The 24,975-nt window shown below is 31.4% G+C and overlaps 2 protein-coding genes across 3 annotated transcripts; both read left to right on the top strand.

Annotated features, from left to right (window-relative positions):
- Positions 1-552: 552 nt before the first annotated feature.
- Positions 553-5,019, top strand: LOC148200945 (molybdopterin synthase catalytic subunit-like). 2 transcript variants are annotated; one of them, XM_088111732.1, is made up of 5 exons: positions 553-753; positions 1,014-1,094; positions 2,342-3,038; positions 4,069-4,116; positions 4,786-5,019. In XM_088111732.1, exons 3-4 carry the CDS (start codon positions 2,480-2,482, stop codon positions 4,113-4,115), a joined length of 606 nt encoding a protein of 201 aa, XP_087967858.1. In that variant the 5' UTR covers positions 553-753; positions 1,014-1,094; positions 2,342-2,479; the 3' UTR covers position 4,116; positions 4,786-5,019. The 2 variants fall into 2 exon arrangements, with proteins under 2 accessions (XP_087967858.1, XP_087967859.1); XM_088111733.1 differs by having other exon boundaries at positions 2,328-3,038.
- Positions 5,020-15,762: 10,743 nt separating this feature from the next.
- LOC148200944 (mitochondrial inner membrane protein OXA1-like) lies at positions 15,763-23,900 on the top strand. Its single transcript, XM_088113943.1, has 10 exons — positions 15,763-15,892; positions 16,940-17,427; positions 18,046-18,136; positions 18,455-18,502; positions 19,186-19,244; positions 21,211-21,286; positions 21,384-21,515; positions 21,758-21,865; positions 22,762-22,816; positions 23,357-23,900. The coding sequence occupies exons 2-10, from the start codon at positions 16,958-16,960 to the stop codon at positions 23,602-23,604; spliced, it is 1,287 nt and encodes a 428-aa protein (XP_087970069.1). The 5' UTR covers positions 15,763-15,892; positions 16,940-16,957; the 3' UTR covers positions 23,605-23,900.
- The last annotated feature ends 1,075 nt before the right edge of the window (positions 23,901-24,975 follow it).

The raw sequence follows: 24,975 nt of genomic DNA, 5'->3' as shown, positions 1-24,975 counted from the left end.
CTTTTGAGTTTTTCTTGGGGCTTTATCTGCAATGGTGTATTATATTACTTGAAAGATGCACATATTTAATAGTATTTCAAATGAAATAACTATTGATACTTATAAATTAAATTTTGTTATTAATTATAATAGAGTAATTTAAAGGTAATAAATTTAATTTACATAAACTATTAAATTTTAATCAATTATATATAAACTATTAAATAATTAATATTAATTAAATAATCAATGAGTCTTTTATAAATAAATAAATTTTTAAATTTATTTATCTTTGTAGATATTATTTATTTGTTTTTTCTAATTTGAATTTGTGAATTTGTTTTTTATTTTATAAATGATATTTTAATATTTGTTTTAAATTCAATTTAAATTATCTTAGTTTATTACATCTAAAATAATACATATTTACAATATTAAATTGAAAAAAGTAATTTAAATTATAACTTAAATTTTTATTTTTTATTATCAAATAATTTTGTTATTATTAAACAATTTAAAATAATTTTTTAAAAGAAGTAAAGGAACAGTCCAATCTTTTAACTACCCCATTGGTGCTATGCTAATGGGTTGCAGAAGGAAAGAAATGACATACCAGATGACATCAGTTAGTTTTTATTTGGTCCCAATCGTTGCTGCAGCATCATCTTCAACCTAACCAAAAGCCCCTTTTTCTCTCTTTCTGCGACTGAATCAGTGAATTGAATCCAACTAGCATCGAAGCTCAGCAGTTGCATTGAATATAATTTACCTCCAGTAAGTGCAGAAACTTTTTCTCTGAATTCACTTGAAAGATCAGTTTTTTGTTAATTGAAATTGTAAATGAAGAGGGAGAAATTCTTATTTTTAGATTTTAAGGGATTGTTGGTTGCCAAAACATTTGCTAACTTTTTAGACTTGTGTTTCTTAACTCTGCAAGTGATTGTCTATTTTACATTGATGTGTGCTCTAATTTCAAAATGAATTTCAATTATTTGACCTTTTCATGTAAAATGTTTGATAAAATGTATTTTCAGGTGGCGAGGTTGCAAATTGGAAGAAGATGAAAAAGGGACTTCATCCACAGAAGCAATGGGTATCCTACGTCAGACAAACGGGTAAGTTGATGGATATCCTCGAAATTGTAGCAGTGTCATTTTAATCTCAACAATTAAAATTTTAGAATTAGTTTTAGGAATTGTAATTTGTCAAATGAAATTAGTCCTGCCCTTGTCTCATCTCTGAATAATTAATGGCGTTAAAGGCCCTGGGGTCATATCATACATTAAATGTCATGATGATTTCTATGTAATGGGATGATATGATAGTTGAACAAACATATAAGAGTTGAAATACATTTACCATGTGAACTAACTTATCAAATCTTGCTTAAATACAAATATGAGTCATTGGCGTTATACATCTACCTACTAAACAACTAGTTCATATCTGCTAGCAGATTAGCTAATTCTAATTCTTGTAGTTAACTCTGATTGTATGTAGTACTGTAGTTATTCAGGGTTCTAAAGGAAAAACTTATTTATTTTATTACAAAGACGTGCACGGACTTCTGATGAAGATTGTATGCTGTCATAATAGGATAAGTTTGAATATTGGTATTGAAGTCTTTGAAAGATGTTTCCTTCCTCCCTCTGGCCGATTTAATTTAATTTGAAAGGGAGCAAAATTTATTTGAAGTATCATTGTCTTTTAATGTGACAGAAAGTAACACTATGTGAAGATAGCAACTAGGTAGGTCAAGACTATCACTTAGACACAAAGCAGCAGAACCCCACGTGAAATCTAATTTTTTCCTTTTTTAATATAATTTTTAAAATTTCCCACTCCATTCATATGTTAGTAGACCGTGTAGCAATACTCTGAAAGTTAGACAACTAGTTGGATTTTAGGTTGTTATAGAAACTAGATCAGAATAAAATTGGTGTTATTGCAGAAGTAGAACTACTAATTTCGTTAATCTTAACCAGTGTGGTTGAAGAGAGATCAGTTTCTCCAATCACTTCATGAAATGTGTTACCTTTCCACTTTCCTCTTCCTGTATTTACATTTCAAGTACTTTCACCCCTTAACTGCATACAAATCTCTCTGATTTCAATATTCAATTAACCAATCATTCTTAGTTTTCTTAAAAAGTCGTGATTCCCTACAGCAACTCTAGAAACCAGTCTTGCTGCTATTTTCTTTACTATTAATACTATTACTTTATTAATATTTTGTAATTACCAAGGTTTCTTTCTAGCCTTCAAAGTTCCTAAGAAACCAGTTACATATATATGTGATTTGTTTATTTATAGGTCATTTGATGTTGAGATTATAACCTAATATTATAGAAGCTTTTCACCAGGTCTTTGGGAACTATGAGTGGCTATAATCAATTTGAAGGATGAACTGCTGGACTTGTCTACTTTAATTTTCGAAGGAAGAAAGTGTTCAAATCACGTTGGATTTTTGTTCCATCATCATTGTATCTGACTTGTGGAAAATGGCTGCGAAAGATGATAAAAATCTTATTGAAATCTTGGAAAACCTGAATCCAGTAGATGTTGCTAAATACATGAATTTTGTTAGTGCTCCACAAGCTGGTGCTATAGCAACATTTGCTGGCACAACTCGTGACACCTTTGAAGGGAAAACAGTCTTGGAGTTGAGATATGAAGCTTATGTTCCAATGGCAATACGTTGTATCAACATGATCTGTTCATCTGCCAGAGCATCCTGGAACCTACATTCCATCGCTGTTGCTCATCGTATAGGCACGGTGCCTGTGGGTGAAACAAGTGTCTTCATTGCAGTCTCATCTGTCCACAGGGCAGATGCACTGGAGGCATGTAGATTTTTGATAGATGAGATAAAAGCCAAAGTTCCTATTTGGAAAAAGGAGGTCTATTCAAATGGGGAGGTTTGGAAGGAGAACAGTGAGTTCCTAGAGAGGAGGTCCGAACTTGGTAACAAGGATGCAGGATGCTGTGGTAGAAAGGTAGTAATTAAAGAGCAGACCAAAAAGGCTTGTTGTGGGACTAAGGTTCTGGTTGATGATCAAGGTAGCCAAGAATAATGTCAATTAAATATATTTAATCAATTAAGTAATTAGATTTTATAGAATTTTTAATTTATATAATATGATTAGTGATTTATTTAATTTTTTGAAATACTTTTATACTTATAACAATATATTTAATAATGATGTTAATGTTCCTTATAATATGATAATGTTCTTTATAATTTTGGTAAAAAACGTTCTTCAATGATGAGTCCATCGTATCCACATTCATATAGGTTGATCCTTCATCTTAAAATATTGAATGCCATTTTAAAGGGAAATACTTTTTTTTTTTTTCACTATTAGTGATGCCTGATATTGGCATGTCAACTCCTTTCATAACATTTCAAAGTTTATTGATAATTAAGGGCTTTTGGCTTATGATAGCAAGATTTTTCTTGGATTGGTACCATGCATGGGCCGCTTCTTCATGCACCTCTATATATTTTTCCCTGCACTCCATATTAAAAAATTCTCAGTTTGTCGTTCCGAGTCTAGGAACTGGAAGTGACTTCCAGATTGTACAGTTTGAAAGCCAAAAATGACTTTTGGATTGTGATAAGCCAAATGACTTCCGGATTGTACAATTTGAAAGTTGTTTTTTTCTTGACCATTTTTCGGATAACTCTCTTGACTCGAAGTGCAACATTCCATTCTTAATAAATCAACTTTAGGCCACTTCTGAGCCTATAGTGTATTTGCGGCTTGTAGCTTCATCACCTTTTCTTGCTAAATTGATGTATTTGCAATAATTTTTTTCGTGTTTATTTTTCTTTTCATTCACATATGTATTGGCTGGAAGGGATAAATGTCAAACATTCGAAGGAAACTGTTTCTTCTCTGGCCCTTTTCCTCTCTTTGACTTAAGATATTCCTAACAAAAGTTAGTGGATTTGTTCCTAGCTGTACTCTCCCTATCTCTCTCGCCCCTTTATCTGTGAAGGTCCTCAAGCTTGTTGTAGTGACTAATTAGTAAGAACTTTTTTCTATACTCTGTCTTGTTACTTAACTATATGTCATGTGTGTTGCAGCTAATGAGGCGTCACATGAAAAAAATAGAGGAGGAGATGGAAGATAAGGTAATACAGTTATATATGTTCCAGTCTGTTTCTTTTTCCTTTCTAGTTAGTTTTAACTATTGGAATAGTGGACATATGCTGTGCAATTCGTAATAGTGGCACAATCAGGCTATACCAGATGTTGTTGATCTGTTTACAAGCATATAAATTACAACCATATATTTTCACAGAATTGGGTTTCAAATGGAATTTTGTTAGTTGGGACTAAAAGCCAAATTGACTATTTTTTCAGGGTCAGAAAATATGATTAAGCCTAAAATCTTGCCTACATAGGGTGGATCCATGGTCTGTAGTCCCTCAGTAGCATATTCCTGAAAAATATTGCATAATTGTGGTTTCATCAAGAAGATTATAACACGACCTGTACTACACGAACTAATGCATAACTTAACAAACAATTTAGTTTCTAGTGTGTAAGGTTTAGATTTGGTGATATTGTCTTCTGTTCTGCATAAATATATAGGTGACCTTGATTATACAATACCTGTATTTGTACAAAACAATTACTTTGGTTGCTGGATGTGTTTTCCTTGTGTCTGATGAGATTCTTGGTATTTTCCCAGCTTATTGAAATTTGAAGTTTTGAATGTTCTTGTATGTATGTATGTTATAGATTGTTGTGCCAGCAACCACATTTTTTGTAATCACAACATGAATTTCATTTGTCAGGCTATAGATTCCATTGCTGATCCTGAAGGTCAGAGAAAAAGTGAAGATGCTATTCAAGGAGTAAGTGTTTTTCAATTTGCTTGTAAAGGATATATTCTCCAATTGATGTAATTACTTTGTTTGGTGATATAATGTATTAGTGGAGCAATCTTTGAAGTTTGAGTTGACTTGTGATAGACTTAACTGAAATCAGTAAACATTCATTTCCCTATGGTAACATGGCTATTTTCTTTATTAGGTGAGTGGTTGGAAAGCAGTTAGACGGTTAATAATCAACTAATATTTTGTAATTAGGTGTCTTTTATTTTGAAATCAAATTCACTTCATATTTGGTTTTACTATATTTAGTTTATAAAAGAATGCTCTATAACGTTGACAAATGTTTTCTGACATTGGCTTTATTATGTCTAAATATAATAATTTTTTTTATATTTTCAATTCATAGCATAATATTGTATTACGTAATTTTAATAATTAGGGTGATCATAACTAAGTAATTTCATTGTAACGAATTTTGATTTGATATAATATGTGATTTATTTAATTTTTTTAAATACTTTTATAGTTATAATGATATATTTGAAAATAATGCTAATGTTCCTTTTAGATATTATAATATTTTATAATTTGGTAAATTTATATGAAATGTTTTTTATAACTTTGGTAAAATTATATGAAATGGTTTTTTATTATTTTGGTAGAGTTATACTAAAACTGTTTTTATAACTTTGGTAAAATTATATGAAATGTTTTATTATTACGTTGGTAGAGTTATACTAAATGGTTTTTTATTTCATAATTTTAAATCATTATAAATATATTTGGGTGAATGCATTAAGTGATGGTATTACAATAACTATTTATTTTTGGCGATATTCATAATTAATTAAATAGTTCAATTTGTGTGAATGTTTATTTTATTTTGTATGGTATGAGAAGTGATTTATTTATTTATTGTGATTTTGTATAATTATAATATATATTTGGTAATGATTATGATAATATTACGGATGCCCGGGCGTTGGGACAAATACAACTAATAGTAGTACTTATCCTTAGTTGTAGTAGGAAAAATTGTTGGGTGAATTGAAAAGAAAATAAATTTTAGGGAAAGAAATTGAAAATTTTGTGATAGATAAAATAAACTTAAGTTGTATATTAATATATTTTTGATAATATTTAATGAAATAAATTTTTAAAAATAATTTAATGTATTTTGAATTAGTTATTATGTTATAATAAAAGTTAAATATTTTATTAATTAATCAATTGAGTTCCTGTTTATTTTTATTTGGATTAAATAAGTTTTTAGTCTTTGAATTTTGACATAAAATTAGAATTTATCTTGTTGGAAACTTTAGTACATTGTTGTTCCCAAACTTTAAAAATAATAATTATAATATTTTTAACTCAATTATGTTAATTTTTTTTTGTGTCAAATGTATTTCCTATATGACATTGAAAAAGGAAAGTGTCAAATAGTATAAGCAAGTGAAATGTTAGCTTGAAACATGTTTAATAAGTAAAACAATTGACATAATTGGGTTAAAAAATTATATCCATTAATTAGAATCAAAATATATCAATAATTTCATCCAATAATCAATTTCAATTTAGAGTAAAAGTTTAAAAACTAAAAATATATTTAACATTTTTTATTTTATATCTTATTTTTGAACTTTTACATGCATTGTTTATTCTCTTTCCATATTTTGTTTTTAGATATTATATTATAAGCATAAAAGACTTTATGGTCTTTTTATACTTTTAATATATTCTAAATTTTTATTAAAATGAGTTAATGTATATTATTTTGTTAGCATTATTTATAATTACTAAAGATAGAAATATGGTGTACATCCATAGCATTTTCAGTTTAGTGGTTGTTATGTGGTCTTAGTAGTTATTTATATAGGATTTGGATAAATAAGATTTTTTTAAGTTGTATATTTGTTTTATCGAAAAGTAAAAATAAATTATTTAAGATATCAAGAATCACAATAAAGTACAAGATTAATAAGGTAAATTACATGCAATTGACTCAAAGACGGATTTTATATTGCTTGATTGATTAAAAGTCAATTTTTATGAAGATGGATAAAAGAAAAGGTGATGGTATAAAAAATCTTCACAGGGATAGTGTTAGCAAAGGATAAAAGCCCCTTCGACAATTATTAAGAATTCGTTTCGTGTCTTCTAAACCTCAATGGTCCTAAACCAAAGAAAATTATACTCTAGAGTTGGAGAGGGTGAAGGACAATTTTACTAAATACTTCTTTAATGTCATGAGAACATGTAACTCTTTAGAAGGGAAACACAATTCGAGAATAATTATAGACTAAATCAAGAAACAATTCGAGAAGAATGAAAAACAACGGTCTTAGAGACATAGTAGATGTTAATTTCTGAGAACACATGGACTTCAAAGAAGTTTTGAAGACATAAAATGAAGTCTTTTTTAGGGCACACCAAATTAGGTTTTCTGATTTAGGTTTAATGACGAAACTCATCTTCTTCATTCCTCTCTTGCGATTCACTCAAATTGTGTTTTCGTTCTTAGGATTCATCTTCGTTCTTGCGCTCTCACTTGTGGTTTCTTGCATCATCGCTCGCATCGTGGTTCTCGCCTCCAATCTCGTCTTTATCCTCGCCTCTTTGTTCCTCCTTCTCACGCTTTCATTCTATCGCCTTCATTCTCGTGTCGTCTTTGTCGCTCACGTATCGTCGATCTCGGCTTCGATCTCAGCTTGTGTAAGTTCTTGTGCCTATACCATTAAAATTGTGTTCCTATGCATTATGTTTTAGTTGTTGTGCCTCTGCCTCACAAAATGTATTTTATAGTAAGTGTTGCATTGCACTGTTAAAAAAAATGATTTTATTTTTGAAAAAATAAAGTGCTTCACTACATTATTCAAAAATTTGTGCCAAAGCTTTGTTGCAATGTTTTAAGTTCACCTCTACTGCAATGTTTTACGTTCCTAAAATATTATTTTATGTTTGAAGTGAAATTAAGCTAATCCCATTATGTTTGGAAATGCACTAAATTCAAGAGAAATCGGTCTGATATTGGATTGAAACATGGATTTGATATTAATGGTAATGGAAGAAAAGTTAAATTTAAGTGATGAAATAAACATCATCTAATGAAAGTTGTTGAGTATAGTGTCCAATGTTTTATTCACCAAAGTTTTTAGTGGTAAGTCATTGAGGGACAAGGGAAACAACTCTTGATGCGATGATAAGTCAGCTCGAACTGCTTGGTTCTGATGAAAAGGAAGTATGGTAGGGTACGAAAGAGAAGACCAATGGTTTGTGGCAATGATGTCTAACCGTGTTTGAGTTATTGGTGTGTAACCTTGTTTGAGTTATCGGTGTGTAACCTTGTTTGATTCCCAATTAGCTCATCCTTGTGTTTGTTTGTTTGTTGTGTGTATGCGATGATCGTATAACTCGTGTCACTATACGAGAGCAGATGATAATGTAGATAATTCGAATGTTGTATAATGTAACAAGTTGATTGAGAGAATTGGAAAATTTTATGGTTTTGTTATGAATAAGCTATTTTCTTTGAGTTTTAGTTGTAATAAATTGAAATTTTGGTTTATTTTTTGGTTAATTGTAAGGACTTATTGTATTTGGATTTTCGTAATGGTATTATGATTTAAAATTTTTAAATTTTTACTCATAATCATGACATTCTAAAATGAAGTGTTACATTTTGGTAGTGTTGTCAAAATGGGTCACTCGGCTCAACCTGACTCGATCCACCACGAGTTTGTCACTTAGTGAGATAACCCAACCTAACTCATTTTTCCCGGCTCGATCCACCACAAGTTGGTATGTTAAACGGGTTAGCTCATTGATTCACTTAATTATAAAGTTTTTTTATTTCCAAAATAAATAAAAAAAATATTTCTAATTCAAATCTGAATAAATGAAAATGGTCTTAAATTATATTTATGATCGATCAAACATAAGATTTCATTCACACAAAGATATCACAAAATCCCCTTAACAAAATTTTTAATGGCTTCACATCGATTCAAATTTGTTTTTGCATAAAAGTTGAGCTAATAAGTATAGATTTGTGGATTTATAATGTTGCCTAATTAATCCATACAAAATAATTTCATACGAGCCTTCGTTTCAATATTTTGTAATTGATTAACCCAACAAAAAGTACTTAGTAGAAAACTAAGTGGGTGGGTGAGCCAACCTAGCTCACTACAGGTTCAACCCAAATGAGCTGGGTTTTTAGTGAGTCGGGCTGAAAATTGGCCTGTATCGAAATTTCAATTTTTTTCAACCTAACCCAGCTCGAATCATCTATGGTAGGGCGGATTGGCTAACGGGTTCTAACTCATTTTGACAACACTATATTTTGGTATCAAAGCCTGATTTTCAAAAATTTCTGAGGTCTTGGGGAGTGACCCCATCTAGTTTCTATTGTGTGACTTTCAATTGTGTTAAAAGTTGTGATGCTTGAATATGCCAGATTATGGCATGTAGACCATAAACCCTTTCATCTGCTATTGATAAGATAGCTCGAGCCATCGAGAGGATGGTGGACGTGCTACAACGATAGTATGAATGATTTCTTACATCATAACCTAAATAAGTTCAATGGGAAAACTACTATGGATGAGGTTGATGATTTGATAAGTAATAGCAAGAGATTTATGAAGTTATTGAGTATTCAGAGGAACAAAAGCTAGTGTTTGTTGCTTTCATGCTGACGGGAGAAGCCGCATATTGGTGGAGAGGTATGACATAGTTGATGGACGCTTGAGGAAAGGACATCAACTAGGTCAATTTTAGAACGAGGTTTCTGAAAAAATACTTCCCTGATAGTGCGAAGTATGAGAGGGACGCTAAATTTCTAATGCTACAATAGGGGAATAGGATGGTGCAAGCATACATTGATCGCTTTGAATATCTCACTTGGTTCTACTCAGAACATGAGCGAAGAATGGAAATGCAGAAAGTTCGAATGGGGTTTACGCTAGAATCTAATGAGAGTGATTGTGCATCTAAAGATCAAAGAGCTTATAGAGATTGTAGAGCAAACAAAAATGGCAAAACAACTTGAGGTGGACCAGAGTCCTGTGATGAGAACTCAAAAGGGCGATTTTTTTTTGTGGAAGGAAACATGAGAAACCTTACTCTTGACAACAGTAGTTCAGTCAAAGAACTTTAAAGTGTTTTGAGTGTAAGGGAGATCATCTAGAAGAAATTTTCTAAAGATTGCAGTTGGAAAGTTAGACGAGAAGAAGTGTTATAATTATGACAAGCCTGGGTATTTTGCTATCCCTTTTCCATATAAGAAAATAGCTTAATGGAGTCAATCACATTAGAAGTTGTCTAGAGAAAAGTCAAGGCAACAAGAAGAGTGTTTTGTATAATGGGAATAGAAACTAAGAGGAAAGAACATTCACACGGTGAAGGTACTTTAGAATGAAGGGACTCAGGAAATGAGTTGGGAATTAGAAGATGTACATGAGGAAGGAGTATCTGTATCTTTTTTACAAATACAAATATTTTCGAGACGAAATTTTTTGAAGTTGGAAAGAATGTAAAACTTGAATAAAATTAATAAAATAATATATATGATAAAGAGAAAAGAAAAAAAATGATATAAATTTGTTTCTTTTGTATTATAATTGTTAGTGGATAAATAAATTAATTTATAGTTTTATTGATTTATTGTTTAATAACATAAGTTATGGTTTGTATGATTTATATGGGTATTTTTTTGTGTATTATGAAATGAAAAGCTTGTAGACTTGTGGTTGGGGTTTGTATTGATAATTGCATGGGCCATGATTTGAACTTTGCTAGGTGAAAATTCACTTGGGCTTTATTTTGTTGTGTAAGTGAGTGGGTCTAGGGAATTGCCATTGAAAGATTGTAGAGAGAGAATCATTTAAGTAAACATGAATCTTGCATGATTTTTAAAATAGAGAGAGGAAAAAAAAATAAAGATGGAACGTGAGTCTTTGCATGGGTTTATATTGATGAAATATGGATTAAGGGTTGGGTGTGAGGGTTTTCCTGGGTTGGGGTTGTATTTACTCTAGAAGGGGACTACGTTACGTAGGATGTATGAGAATATAAGGGAAAAGTTTAAATGGTTGGAAGGAGATGTGTTACGTAAAGGTGTGTGCAGGTATTTTATGGAGCATTGGAGGACTGCTTTGTCTAGGTTTGAGGGTGTTATAAGGTGGGTAATTAAGTTTTACATACTAATAGAATTTTGTAGCTAAAGGGTTATTGTTTCAGGTTGAGTCTGGGTTGTTGTTTCACCATCATTTTTACATAGTCTCAAGGACATGACAAGGCCTGCTGGGAGTGTGTTGATCTTGAGCATTCGTAAGTTCTTCATGGGAGCATGCCTCCTAGTTGGTCATATAAACGGATGAGTTAAGTTGTATGCGTGGGAAGAGCAGTGTAGTACAGTAACTTGTGTTGAGAGGGTATAGGGACTGATGTGTGTTTGAGTCATGTTGAGAGGGTATAGGTGATAATGGTTTAGTATACTGTTATCTGTGATGCAATTTTGATATAAAATAAACTTTTTTTTACTTAGAAACTTGCTTAATCTCTTATTTTTAGTTTATTTTTATGAATAAGAGAGTTGATGTTATATTTGATGATTTTATCACTAAATTCTCCTGATTTTGTAAGTTATTGGAATGATTTGAAAGAGGAGTTAAAGTACTAAGGAGTTGGAATGCAGAAAAAGAGAAAAAGATACAGTGCAGAAAAGTCAGGCTGAGGGCCCCCTCATAGGCCCTAAGCGCCAGCCAGTCAAGGTTGAGCGCCAGTCAGTCAAGGCTGAGCGCCCCTTTAGGGGCCATGAGCGCCAGTCAAGGCTGAGCGCTCCTTAGGGGCCCTAAGCGCTAGTTCTGTCGCAGTTTCGCCTGCTTGCCCCCACTTAGGGCACTGAGCGCTAACAACGTTGGCCCATGATCCAATTTTGATCTATTTAAGGACTTGCATGACCTATGGTTGGTATCTTTTGATGGCTACATCATAGAAACACATTTTTCGTCCCTTTGGAGGGTGATTTGGGATGCGAGAGCTCTCCTATTCTCTTTTTAGGGTTTCTATCTCATTCTTCCATTGTACACCTAGTTTCTCCATGATGATGGAGAACTAATCTCATTTGTTGTTGGGGAAGATGTAACCTCGAAACTTTCATGTATTTGAATATATTCTGAATTATTTTATGCTTCTTTCATTAATTGTTAGTGATTTTCTCCTTTGCTCAATGTTAATTATATTTGGCTTTCTTTGTTATTGGGAAATACCTAGAAATCAGGATCTAGAGAATGTCATCCTAAAGCAATATTGCCCAGGGATGAGGATAGGATGTTTGGTTGTTTTAAGCTTCTGTTCGTAATGCAGAATTAATTATTAGGGATGCAAGAGATTGTGGTCTAATAATTAAGGATATATTTTCTTTGCCGAGGGATCATGTTTTAAGAAATTTAGAGAGTGACGTTAACAATTTAATGAAGAAGATGAATTCTTATATGCATGAAAGTGATTAGGTGAAACCTAAACCCCAACAACATATTCATATTATCAACTTCATCCATCCATTCTAGTGTTTAGCCTCAATTGATCAATTTGCATTCATATTTACTTTTGTTGCATTTGCATTTAAAAACCAACAAAATATCTTTTCCGTCTTAATTAGTTAAATAATTACACAATTGTTTAGTACCGTGAGTCTCTTGGGAAACGATACTTGGTCTTACCATTTATATTACTTGATACGATTTGGTACACTTGCCGAGGTCTTAACAACAGATACTGGTGTGTGTTTGAGTTACAAAGTGAGAGGGTATTGTCTTGTGAATGACACTATGTGAGGAATGATTTTGAATGGGTTACAAGACAACAAGTTTTCGTGTGTGAAGTTGAGAATATGCGAGTTTATAGTGTGGTTGTATGTGTGTGGAGATAAGACATGTTGTTGGGGGGTCTCGTCGTACCTAGAAAATCCAACAATGACTCTTTCGCTTGTGCAAGGTAGTGGAAAGAGGTTCTTTTCACTTGTGTGAGGAAGTAGAAGAGAATAGTTTATGTGTCATACCTTCTTGCTTGTGTGATGCAATGGAAAGGAGAAAGACGTTTCATCATCGCTCATGCTCGTTGCTGAGTATAGTTCCCATTATGAGATTCGCCGAAGTTGTTACTTGTAAGTCCTTGAGAGGCAAGGGAAATATGTCTTGTTACGATGGAAGGACGACTCAAACTAGTCAGTTATGATGAATAGGTGGTATGGTAGGGTATGAGGGATTGACCATTGGTTTGTGGTAATGATGCATAACCGTGTTTGGGTTATTGGTGTGTTTAATATTGTAGTGAATATTTAACACTTATGAGTTATGTTATTCTACTTATGTTTGATTCTCAATTAGTTCATCCTTGTGTTTGTTTGTTTGTTGTTTGTATGCGATAATCGTATAACTCGTGTCATTATATGGGAGCATATGATAATGCAGATAATTTGAATATTGTATAGCGCGATGAGTTGATTGAGAGAGTTCGAGAATTTAAGGTTTTGTTTTGAATAAAAAATTTATTAGATTTTTATTTTATAATAAACATTTTATTTTTGGTTAATTGTAAAGATTTATTGAATTTATATTTCCGCAATGGTATTAAGATTTAAAAATTCTAAATTTTTACTCGTAATCATGACATCCTAAAATGGGGTGTTACAAACACCTTTTCCATTACGGGAGATCATCCATCTACTTCCTCACTTGGATACAATTTGAAAACATATCCTTCCTCTTGAGGACAAAACTTTGTTGTGTCTTTCCTTTTTGCACCTTATTCATATCACCTTAATCTAAGAACAAACCTTTATCTCATGTGAACCTCTTTACCCTTAATATTCCTTCTCTCAACTTTGATGTTATTATTGTTAAGAAGATCTAACCACTTCCTACTGATGTTGAACTTGGCATAAAACCCCTACGATACTTTATCCTCTTCAAAAAGACTATTTTCCCTTCCTGGGAAACACCATCCTACCTAATTAATCATCTAATCTCTACTTCATATAAGTCTTCCACACTACATATTAGTTTTCCTTATACACTTTAAGGTCTCTACCTTTTTCAACTTTAATCTCAAATCTTCCATAACTTTTCACCTTATGACCTCATGCACTGCCTAAGTGTTAAATAAAGTTAATTACTCAAACCTTACTATATAAGCGTGCAAAAATATCTTTCTTTATATTAACCATTTAAATCATTGGTTGGTCCTCGTGTTTATTCAAAATTCTCAATTAGGTCATTAAATTTTAAAAGGTCTCATTTAGGTCCTCGTTTTATAAAATTTGATATAATTTGGTCGTTTCCATTAGTACAATACTACTGACATTAACTCATGTGCCACATGTCAGTTTGCAGTTATTTATTTATTTATTTTTTCAAATTTTTTTGTCACATGTCAAACGAGGATCCTGCCATGTAGTAGAGACAGTGTGACCTGACAATAACAATGTCACATGTCACTCTTGGGATAAATCTCATGTGCAAAATCTAAATTTAATTCCTTTATTTGTATTTTGTCTCAATTTAGTCTACTTTTTTTTTAAAACTAGAGCGATTGCATCATTCTCTAAATTGAGACCAAATTTAACTTTTACATAAATGTTATAATGATACTTTTATTGAATATTTTTAACCATATTAAGTTTATTTAAATTTAAATTTTACATTAAACTTATTTAAATTTTGGTCCATATATTTATATATCAATAATTTATATACAAATGTTAGAGTTTGTTTGAAAATAACAATATTATAAATTTAAATGTAAAATATTAAAATAGTTTTATAACAATTTAAAATAAATATATTTAAAATTTGAAAAAAAAAATTAAATAAAATTTAATGTAAAATATTAATTTAAATAAACTTAATCTTATAAAAAATATTAATTTTAATAAAAATATCATCATAATAATTATAATATTTATATAAAAATTAAATTTTGTTTAGGATTAAATTGAGAATTATGACAAGACACGTAACATTGTAATTATCACGTTATGTGATATGATACTTAACAATATTTCTTTTTTTTAAAAGATGAAAAATAAAAAATATAATTTAAAGAAAAACAATTAAAAAAAATTACATAGACACATGAGTTATTAGTATTATAGTAAAAAAAGAGACTAAATTACGTTACATCTTTAAAAATAAAAAAAAATCCCAATTAAAATCAATTAAAATCTGGTGACGAGATTTTCAAACAGTAGAGTAAGTGAATGTTAAAAACCATTTAATATCGTCCAGGCATGATAATTTTTACTAATTCAATAAAATATACCGGAATAACGGACTACAATTTAAGTATTTTATTTCTGTAGCATAAAATTTGGAATATTTGCCAGGACTTTTTTTTTTTATGTTAACTTGAGTGCAAATTAGATATATATTTTTCTTTGTTATGCAACCATGCTAACTATATATATTTGAATCATTAGGTAGATAACTAAACAAATTCAATTTAAACAAAAAAAAATATTATTGGAAGTGAAATACTCGTCTTAGAATTTTCTCAATCTTTAGAAAATATATTTAATACTTTTGGAGATCAAAATATATTTAAAATCATTTTTACAAATTGATATTGATTATAAAAATAATTATTTAAATATACTACCGTCGCAAAATAATTTCTGATCATGGAGTATTGTATATGATTAGAATCATGGTCTTTATTATAACTATTTTAATTTCAATATACTACCATTATAAAACAATTTTCATATACATAGTCAATAATTACTAGCTGAAAAAATTATATAACAACGATTTTAAATTAACACATATTATTATGCATAATAATTTATAACCGAATAACAGTTTAATAATAGCGTATATAAATGAAATCCTAAATATATTCAACATTTTAATGTGGTTTTATTTTTATTTTTATAAATCTGAAGTTCCTTTGGATGTAAAAGCATTTTGACTAATTGGACAAACAAAACAGAGTTCAGAGGTTTTCGTTTTTTTTTTCTCTCTTTTAGTCTATGCAGCAGAAGCATCAATAACTCATCAGTCGCCAGGTCTGTTGGTTCCTCGTTTATGTTGTCTGGTTTTTCTTACTACGTTGTCGTCTGCCTTATAGAGTTTGTGCTTTGTTTCTTCGTCCACGAATCAGATCCCTGAAAAATAAAGTGTGTATTTTTATTTTTCTTGTTGCTGCATTCATATGTGTTGTTTCTGTTGATCTAGGTTTTATGGGGTTAGCTCATTTATCTTTTCTGATTTTACATGTGACGAAGTTGATGGGGACCTATTCGTTTTATAGCTCCTTGTTCGGTTGTGTAGAGTTCTGTAAAATAAATGTAAAAAACGGGGTTTTAGGTTTTAGGCAATTCTTGTTCAGTGCACTACCCAATTGTTAAAAAAACACCATGCACACTAATTTCCACTTGTTTCTTGAAGGAGTATGACGTCTTTGGAAGTATTTTAATAAATAAAAGTTATGATTTGCGGAGATATGTGGGGCTTGTATAGATATAAGTTACAAGTGCTTTTTGAGAGATTCTCGATCAGAAATGTAGAACTTTTTTTCCAGTAGAGAGGCTCTCAATTGTCTATCCAGCTTCGTATCCAAACATGATTATAGTCTTAAACAAGTGAAAGTTCATTAGCCGCAATAACTACTAAATATTTCAACTTGTTCTGTGGAAGGTATATGTTACCAAATTTTACATTTGGAATTACTCTAAAAATCTAAAGTTATAACTAGCTAATGTACTATTTCTGAATAAATGAATTTTAAGCCTAATTCGATCTTACAAAAAGATTGAATTTGCACTCACTTGTATACTCTAAACTGATCTTATCACTAGTTAGGTGTGAAACCTCCAACAACAAGTGGCAGAATATTAACATCTTCTATTCATTTGTGCATTTGTCCAATTGAAAGAGTGTTCATCGTCCACACTGATGTAGGAAATTGTAGTTATGCTTGTTGTTTATGAGTCAAGTTTCTCTTGGTATCAGAATTGTAAACCAACCAAACTTCTCAGAAATGCTGTTTCTTGACATGGAATAATATTCGTTGATTGCACTTGTAAATTTGGTTACTTATTGTTGCTTGATAGAAATTTCAAAGAATACAAATGGCCCACAGGCGTTGCCTCTTGATAAGAGGGAACCTCATGAATCAAAAGTGCCACCCGTCTTTCAGTTATGTTCTCCACAGTGATGAAGAGAAACATGAAAGCACTGGCGAAAGGTCATCTTCAGCAGGGATTAGTAATTTTTTCCAAAGAAGGATGTTTGGGAACTCAGTGGATGGATCAATGTGGTGTTTTGCCTATTCTGAACATAGAATGTCTTCGAACAGATTCCTTTCTCCGAGCTCTGGGTATAATTTATATCGACATATGTCAACAACTAATCAGGGTTCCGATAAGATTGAAATAATGACTGACATAGCAGATGTTCTAAAAAACAATACGATGGAAGCTGTGAATTCTCAGGCACCTATTCTTAAAGAAGTTGCAATTGCCTCTGCTGATTCTGTTTTACCTGTGAAGGCCTTGCAGTACATTATAGATGCCATGCATTCCTACACTGGATTGAACTGGTAAGTTTATACTTATTTACCTCTATAGTTTCAGTAAGAGACATTAATTTAATCCTCATTTCTAAAATCTGCTTTAATTCTGAGGAATTTCCACAATATTACAGAATGCCATGCATGTCAAGCTGTCATTGGTGGATGGTTTGCTTTTATGAGATTGTAGGTTTTTGATTTTAACTATCAACTTCTGTGGTTTCTTAGTTACTAAGTTTGATTTACCATGCATAATAAGTACTCAAGCAATTGATTTGCCCCAAATATTAAGTTTTAAAATTCTCTACATGCCTAAAGAGTGCTCTTTTATGAGAGAACACAGTTACTTTATGGTGTAGTTTTTTCTTCCATAATAAGTACATGTGTATACGTATAGGTTGTTCCTTCATCTTAAAATACTGAATGCCATTTTAAATGGAAATACATTTCTTTCGTAACATTTCAAAGCTTATTGATAATTAAGGGGTTTTGGGATTATGCTAGCAAGGTTGTTCTTGGATTGGTGCCATTCAGGATTCATGTTCTGGGCCTAATTCTGGTGATCTGTGTCTTCACATTTCAACAAAGATAGGTGGCACATGGTACAAATCCAAGAAAGCTCATCACTCTATTACTTGATTGTTTCAGGTGGGCAGCCATAGTTATAACAACTCTCTTGATTCGAAGTGCAACAGTTCCACTCTTAATAAATCAACTTAAGGCCACTTCTAAGCTTACGGTATGTTTGCGGCTTGTAGCTTCATCACCTTTTCTTGCTAAATTAATGTATTTGCGATCACTTTTTTGTGTGTTCCTTTTGCCTTTCTTTCACATATATCTTGGTTGGAGGGGATAAATGTTAAACATTCGGATGGAACTGTTTCTTCTCTATCCCCTCTCCTCTCATTGACTTAAGATATTCTTAATACAAGTTAGTTAATTAGTTCTCAGCTGTACTCTCCCTATCTCTCTTTCCCATTTACTTGTGAAGGTCCTCAAGCTTGTAGTTATCAATAAATTATAACTTTTTCTATGTTCTATTTCATGTGTGTTGCAGCTGATGAGGCCTCACATGGAAAAAATAAAGGAAGAGATGGAAGATAAGGTAATACAGATATACATTTTCCAGTCAATTGTTTTTTCTTGTTAAGACAGTTTTAACTAATGGAATAGTGGATATATGATGTGCAATTGGTAATAGTGTCAGAATCAGATTCTGCTAGACATTGTTGATATGGTTACCAAGTCACCTCTTAATGGAGAAAAAAATAATGATAGAAATTACAACCATGTATTTTAACAAAATTGGATATCAAATGGAATTTTTTTTGTATGGACTAATAGCCAAATAGACTAATTTATCAAGGCAGAAAATATAATTAAGCCTAAAATTTCCTTACATATGGTGTATGCATGGTTCTGTTGCCCCTAAGTACCATATTCTTGAAAGATATTTTATAATTGTGGTTTCATCAAGATTATGACATGATTTGTGCTACATAAACTAATACCTAAACTTAACTTCCATTTTTTTTTTCAGTGTGGTATTATCTTCTGTTCTGCATAAATATATGGTTGACTTTATCATTCAATAATTATACACTACTTGTATTTGTACAAAACAATGACTTTGGTTGCTGGATGTGAATTCGTTGTGCCTGTTGAGATATTGTTGGTATTTTCCCAATTTATTGAAATTTGAAGTTTTGGATTTTCTTACGTGTATGTTATAGATTGTTCTACCAGAAACCACATTTTCTATAATCACATCATTGATTCATCTTTCAGGCTATGGATCCCATTGCTGTTGCTGAAGGTCAGAAAAAAATGAAGATGCTATTTAAGGAGTAAGTTATTTTTCAATTTTCTTGGCCTTTTCAGGCTTTAGCTGGTACTAGTCATGTTTGATCCTCCTATTGATGTAATTACTTTGTTTGGCGTGATATGATGTATTAGAGGAGCAATCTTTTATTTGACTTGTGATATACTTAACTGAAATCAGTAAAATTGCCCTTTGTTATATGGAGCATAATGGCCCTTTTCTTATTAAATGGAATTTTTTTTTTTATATCATGCCACTTGTTAGATAGGTATACGTTAGGAGTAATAAAAAGGGGATGGCATTGCACAAGAGCTGGAAAGTAGTTAAATGTTAATAACCAACTTATATAATTGCTTAGAGGTTGTCAGGGACTACAACACTATTGTTAGACTGTAGGAAAGAGAGAGACATTATGTTGAAACTGTGTTTTGGAGACAACACAAATTCTTTATTTATATTGGGAAAAAGAAATCTTACAATAAATAGTGGGATTTTAAATTTCCTCTACTATTGAATATATGATACGACAATAAATATAAATGTTCCCAATAATACATATATAATCAATATATTATTGATTATTTAGTATTTTCTCCTTGTTTCTATAACTATAATATTCTCTCGCATGCTGGAGCATACAAATCATATATTTCTCACTTGTTGCAAATATAACCATCCTTGGTCCTCTTAAGGACTTGGTGAATATGTCAATAAAATGTTCACTAATGTTGACAAATGTTGTGGTGATGTCTCCAAACCCTAGTTTTTCTCTTATGACATGACAATCAACCTTAATATGTTTGGTCCTCTCATGAAAGATAGGATTAAAGGCAATGTGTAATGTTGCTTGCTTGTCATATATAAGGTGCATTTGAGAACTTCCATCAAATTTAAGCTATTTTAGAAGTTGTTTTAGTCATGAGTTCACAAATGAATAATGTCATTCCACTAATATTATCCTTTTGAACTTGATCTTTGTTAGATATATGGTCTTTATCTTATCTTTATCTTTTATATTTAGTTAGTTTGTTATTATTTCTTATTTGTATTTTGGGCTTAGCCCATATTTCTTCTATTATAAATAGAGGACCCTATGTGCATATTCAAAATAAGGGAGATTAATTTCATACATAGATTTTCACTATATTCAACATCATATCAGAGCCTAAAGTTCTTTTGAGGAAATTTTTTTTTGTTGCCTCTGCCACTACACCCGCTGTTGTTGGTGGCAGCGCCATCTACTGTTGTCAGCGGCACCATTGTCTACCGGCGTCATCTATCGCTATCACTACTGAAGTTCTGGTTTCGACCGATGATCATACGGTTTTGATCGTCTCGGCCATGTGACCATGATCACTACTGAAGTGATGCTGGAACAATTACGAAAACTGGGATAAAGTTTTGACAGAAAAAATCCTATGGTGACAGTGGATCTACTGGGCCAACATAGTTAGAAAAAAGACTTTAAATAGTAAGTTAAACTATAGGAAAGAGAGAAACTTTGAAATGAAACGGTGTTTATGAGATGTTTTAGGGATATGATAGGGAATGAATAAAAATGTTCTAAATAATACATTTGTAATCTAGATATTCTTGATTATATAGGATTTGTTTCTTATTTCTATAATTATAACAACTAAAAATAGAAGGAGTGGATGATGAGTATATTTTCTTCAGGTTACACTCACACGGGTATCATAAAAATCCTTGTTACATAGTTTGGTCAATCTTCTCTCTTCTCTTCCATCCAATTGAATCTATGAATGTTTTATCTAAAGCTACATGCAAATAAATTAAATATTTAAATTTCTTCTATTGCTTAGCTGTGTAACCATTGTATATATGTTAGAAGACTAGTTATTGCTAATATTTGAAAACTGACATAACTGGCCTGGATGTCTCACGAACTACAGTGTTTTAGATACTAATTTAAACTTCTTGGATCTTTTCTTTCACTAGCTGTTAATTTCCTCACTTGTTTGATAATCTAGATATGGTGCAAGTCCATTTACTCCATTGAAGGGGCTCTTTATTCAAGGTCCTGTCTTTATTAGTTTCTTCCTTGCGGTAAGCTGGCTTTTAATTTTGTATTTTCTCTAACTTTAGGAGTCTGAGGAACCTATCTATTGTTTCAATTCATTATAATTTTTTTGTTTAACAATAGATAAGAAACATGGCTGAAAAGATGCCATCATTCAAGGATGGCGGAGCCTACTGGTTTGTTGATCTTACCACTCCAGATGCATTGTACATTTTGCCAGTTCTGACTGCATTGACGTTCTTAATAACAGTAGAGGTGACCATTATCTTTTCAGAACCTTTCATTTCAGTTCACTTTGTATTATTGACAGTCTGAGTTTCTTACCTGAATGTTTGTGCGTCCTCAGTTTTCTGTTATGAATTTATCCTGCCAAAGAACTAAAAAGAATGAGCTGCTTATAATACCTGAAAGCCTAGTCTCAATTGAAGAGGAATGAGTGGTGTTATATGTTAGTTTTTTTACCCAATTTATATTCATTGATTTCACATTATTTCCAGTGCAACATGCAAGAAGGCATGGAAGGAAATCCAGCTGCTGGCACCATGAAAAAAGTCTCGAGGGTTCTTGCTGTCCTTACAGTTCCTTTTACCATGGGATTTCCGAAGGTAAGATTTTCCTTATCTTGTTTGACGACAAACAAGTTCTCATTGCTTTTCATCTTGTCAGCATTTAAAATAATTTATTTATAAACTTAGAATGATATCTAATAGTTCTAGTAAAGTTTGTTGTCAGTGAGTCTCCTTCGTTTCTGATTTCTGCAATGGTTGGGGAACCTAGAGGAACAAAAGAGTGATACGGAGTGTTGAATGTTGTTTTCGGGTCGGGTTGGGTCTTGCTTGGTGTTAGGGAGGAATTGTTTTGGAATCGGTTTGGTTTCCTAGAGTTTAGATTTTGTTGATTTACATGGGCTTTGGTTTGGTCCTCCCCGTTGCTGGCTTTGTTTTATTTTCTTGTTTTAGTAATATGAGAAATGTCGAACTTTAAAACAAAAATCTTCATCTTTGGTTTATGAAGAGACATTTCTGTTAGACTTAGACCTAACAATGTGTTTCTTTTTTTTTTGTAGTTTTATTGGATATAAATGGTTTATAAATTTTACAAACTAATTCTGTTAATGAGACCCCATGTATCCTAAAGTATTGATTGATGAAGTATCCTAAATCATTGATATAGGACGTATACGTATACAATATATACATATATGTGTGTGTATATATATATATATATATATATATATATATATATATGTGTGTGTGTATATATGTATATATATGTGTGTATATATGTATACATACATACATATATACATACACACATACATATATACATACACACATACATATATACATACACACATACATATATACATAAATATATATATATATATATATATATATATATATATATATATATATTGTGAATGGAAAAGTGGATTGGCCTATGTACTTTTGTTTTTTCATTCTATACAGTTTTAACTTTTTGTATTTTTATAACTGTACAGGCTATATTTTGTTACTGGATTACATCAAATTTGTTTTCACTTGGATATGGACTCGGTAAGGCATTTCATTTTTAAGTTTTTCATATGCAATATTAGTATTACTGTCTTTTTTCACCATTTTCCATTTCAACAAGCAAAAAATGGATTTTTTTTCAGAGGTGCAGCAATTATTTGATTCCTACACGAGATTAATAATGGTATTTGCCTAGGATGATGGATAGTGCACTAAGCAGTTTGGTATTTAATATTATCATACAAGTGTATGTATGATGATCCATAACATCAAAATCAATATGCATTCCGTGTTTTTGTTGGTTTGCATTGAGAATGCATTGCCTTCATTATTCAGTCTGCATCTAAGTCATTGGTCTCTCTGTAAAATATCTTCTTGCTAATATATATATATTATATTTCTTATATATAAAAAATTTGTTTCTCTCTGTCTAAGTTTCTTATTCTGTGTCAAAAGTCTTGGTTTCCATTTTTAACTTTATGATACAAAACATAAAGTGAACTTCTGTTAAATGTACAGTCTTTATTTTTTAATACCCATAAACTCCTTTGATTTATCTTTTTTATTTTTAATGTTTTCTAGTTCTTAAAGCTCCTGGTGTAAAGAAAGCTTTGGGTATCCCCATAATACCGGAAGCAGCAGCCACCAGTGGTGCACAATCTCCCTCTTCTATATTTCCAGCCCTGAAACAAGCTACAGCAGCAAGAATTGCACCAAAGTCATTGCCTGTTGAACCATCAAAACATATTACAAACACATCTTCTGATGTCAATCAGAGACTAAATCGTTTAGAGAAACAAGTGAAAAGAAGAAAGAAAAACAAGAAATGAGGAAAAGTTGAATTGTTTCTTAGTTATACCAACCTAATATATCATAGATGTACTGAAATTTTGGCTGTTGTTTTTGTCAAAGAATCTGTTTAGAGTTAGAATCAAAATTTTGGGAATTATTTCTGATTTGAATTCCTAGGACTTGCTGCCAATAATTAGCATGATTTGTTCCCCTAATAATTAGCATGATTTGTTTCCCTGTATTCAGTTTTTGATTCTCAGGGAGTGTTATTCCCTTTCTAGTCTATTCAAATGTGACTATTCAATAGGAAATAATGAGTATTTTCTTGCTGTAATTTGAGTTGGTATCATGGTATGTGTTCTTTAGGGCTCCATAATGAATTTCAAAGCTGTCATGCAACTTTTTTTTTCTTCGTTCTGTAGATTTTTTTGAGATTTATGAGGAGAAACTTTTTTAAGAATACTTATAGAATAGAAAAATAAGAAAAAAAAAGTCAGTTAAAAGTAATTTATATACAAGCCTATTATTTTTTAGTAGTTATATTGAATTTTTTTTTATCACAAACTAATTTTAATTTATAAAAGTATTTATTTTCGTCTTATACTTATTAAGATATTCACTGTTATTGTTACCCTTGTAATAAGTTACCCTTGTAATATCCCAGAATATATAGCATATAAACCATATAAAAGAGTTATCATATAATAATATTGTAAGACAGTTAAAAATGTTATAATAAGATTATTGTTATCTTAAAATAACCATAAAATTTAAAACTTTACCAAAGTTCTACACAATCTCAAAACCATAAACTTAACCGATCGGTAATTCAGGATTACAAATTTAATCGAACGGTCCAATCCAAAAACTAAAAACAGTAATATGATCGAACGGTCATATTTTAACTGCAGGATTCTCGCCTTCCAACTCCTGCTCCAATGAACACTCCACATCCTCTGCTCACACCCAAAAGGCGATCATCGCAAGAGAAAAATCGAACGGGAAAATGGACAAAACAGGAAATAAGGGTAAGCTAATATAATTTAATTGTGCAAACATACATACATTTCGTACAATTATAACCAATGTAGAACCAAACACTACAACATACCACAACAAATATAGGTAAGCATATACAACTGAAAACTATACTTTATGCATGAACTGAACACATGACTTGACCATCCAGATTGTATGAATATGTAGCTTGAGGTCGTTCATGCACTCGGGTGGTGTAGTAACTGGAAAACCATCAGCTGCCACCTAAGGTTAGTCCGTTATAACTCACCCAAGAACCTATGGGCTAGGACTTCCTGCCATTCTCACACAATGTCTTACCCATCTCTACTTGAGAATTGGTAATCATCAGAATATCAGGATGAACTCCGCGAATTTCACTATCCATATTC

The sequence above is a fragment of the Vigna umbellata genome, chromosome 4 (assembly GCF_029865625.1).
Source record: "Vigna umbellata cultivar VRB3 chromosome 4, Vumbellata_1.0, whole genome shotgun sequence".
NCBI lineage: Eukaryota > Viridiplantae > Streptophyta > Magnoliopsida > Fabales > Fabaceae > Vigna > Vigna umbellata.
Note: the sequence above shows the minus strand (reverse complement) of the source record. Positions and strands in the feature narration are given on the sequence as shown.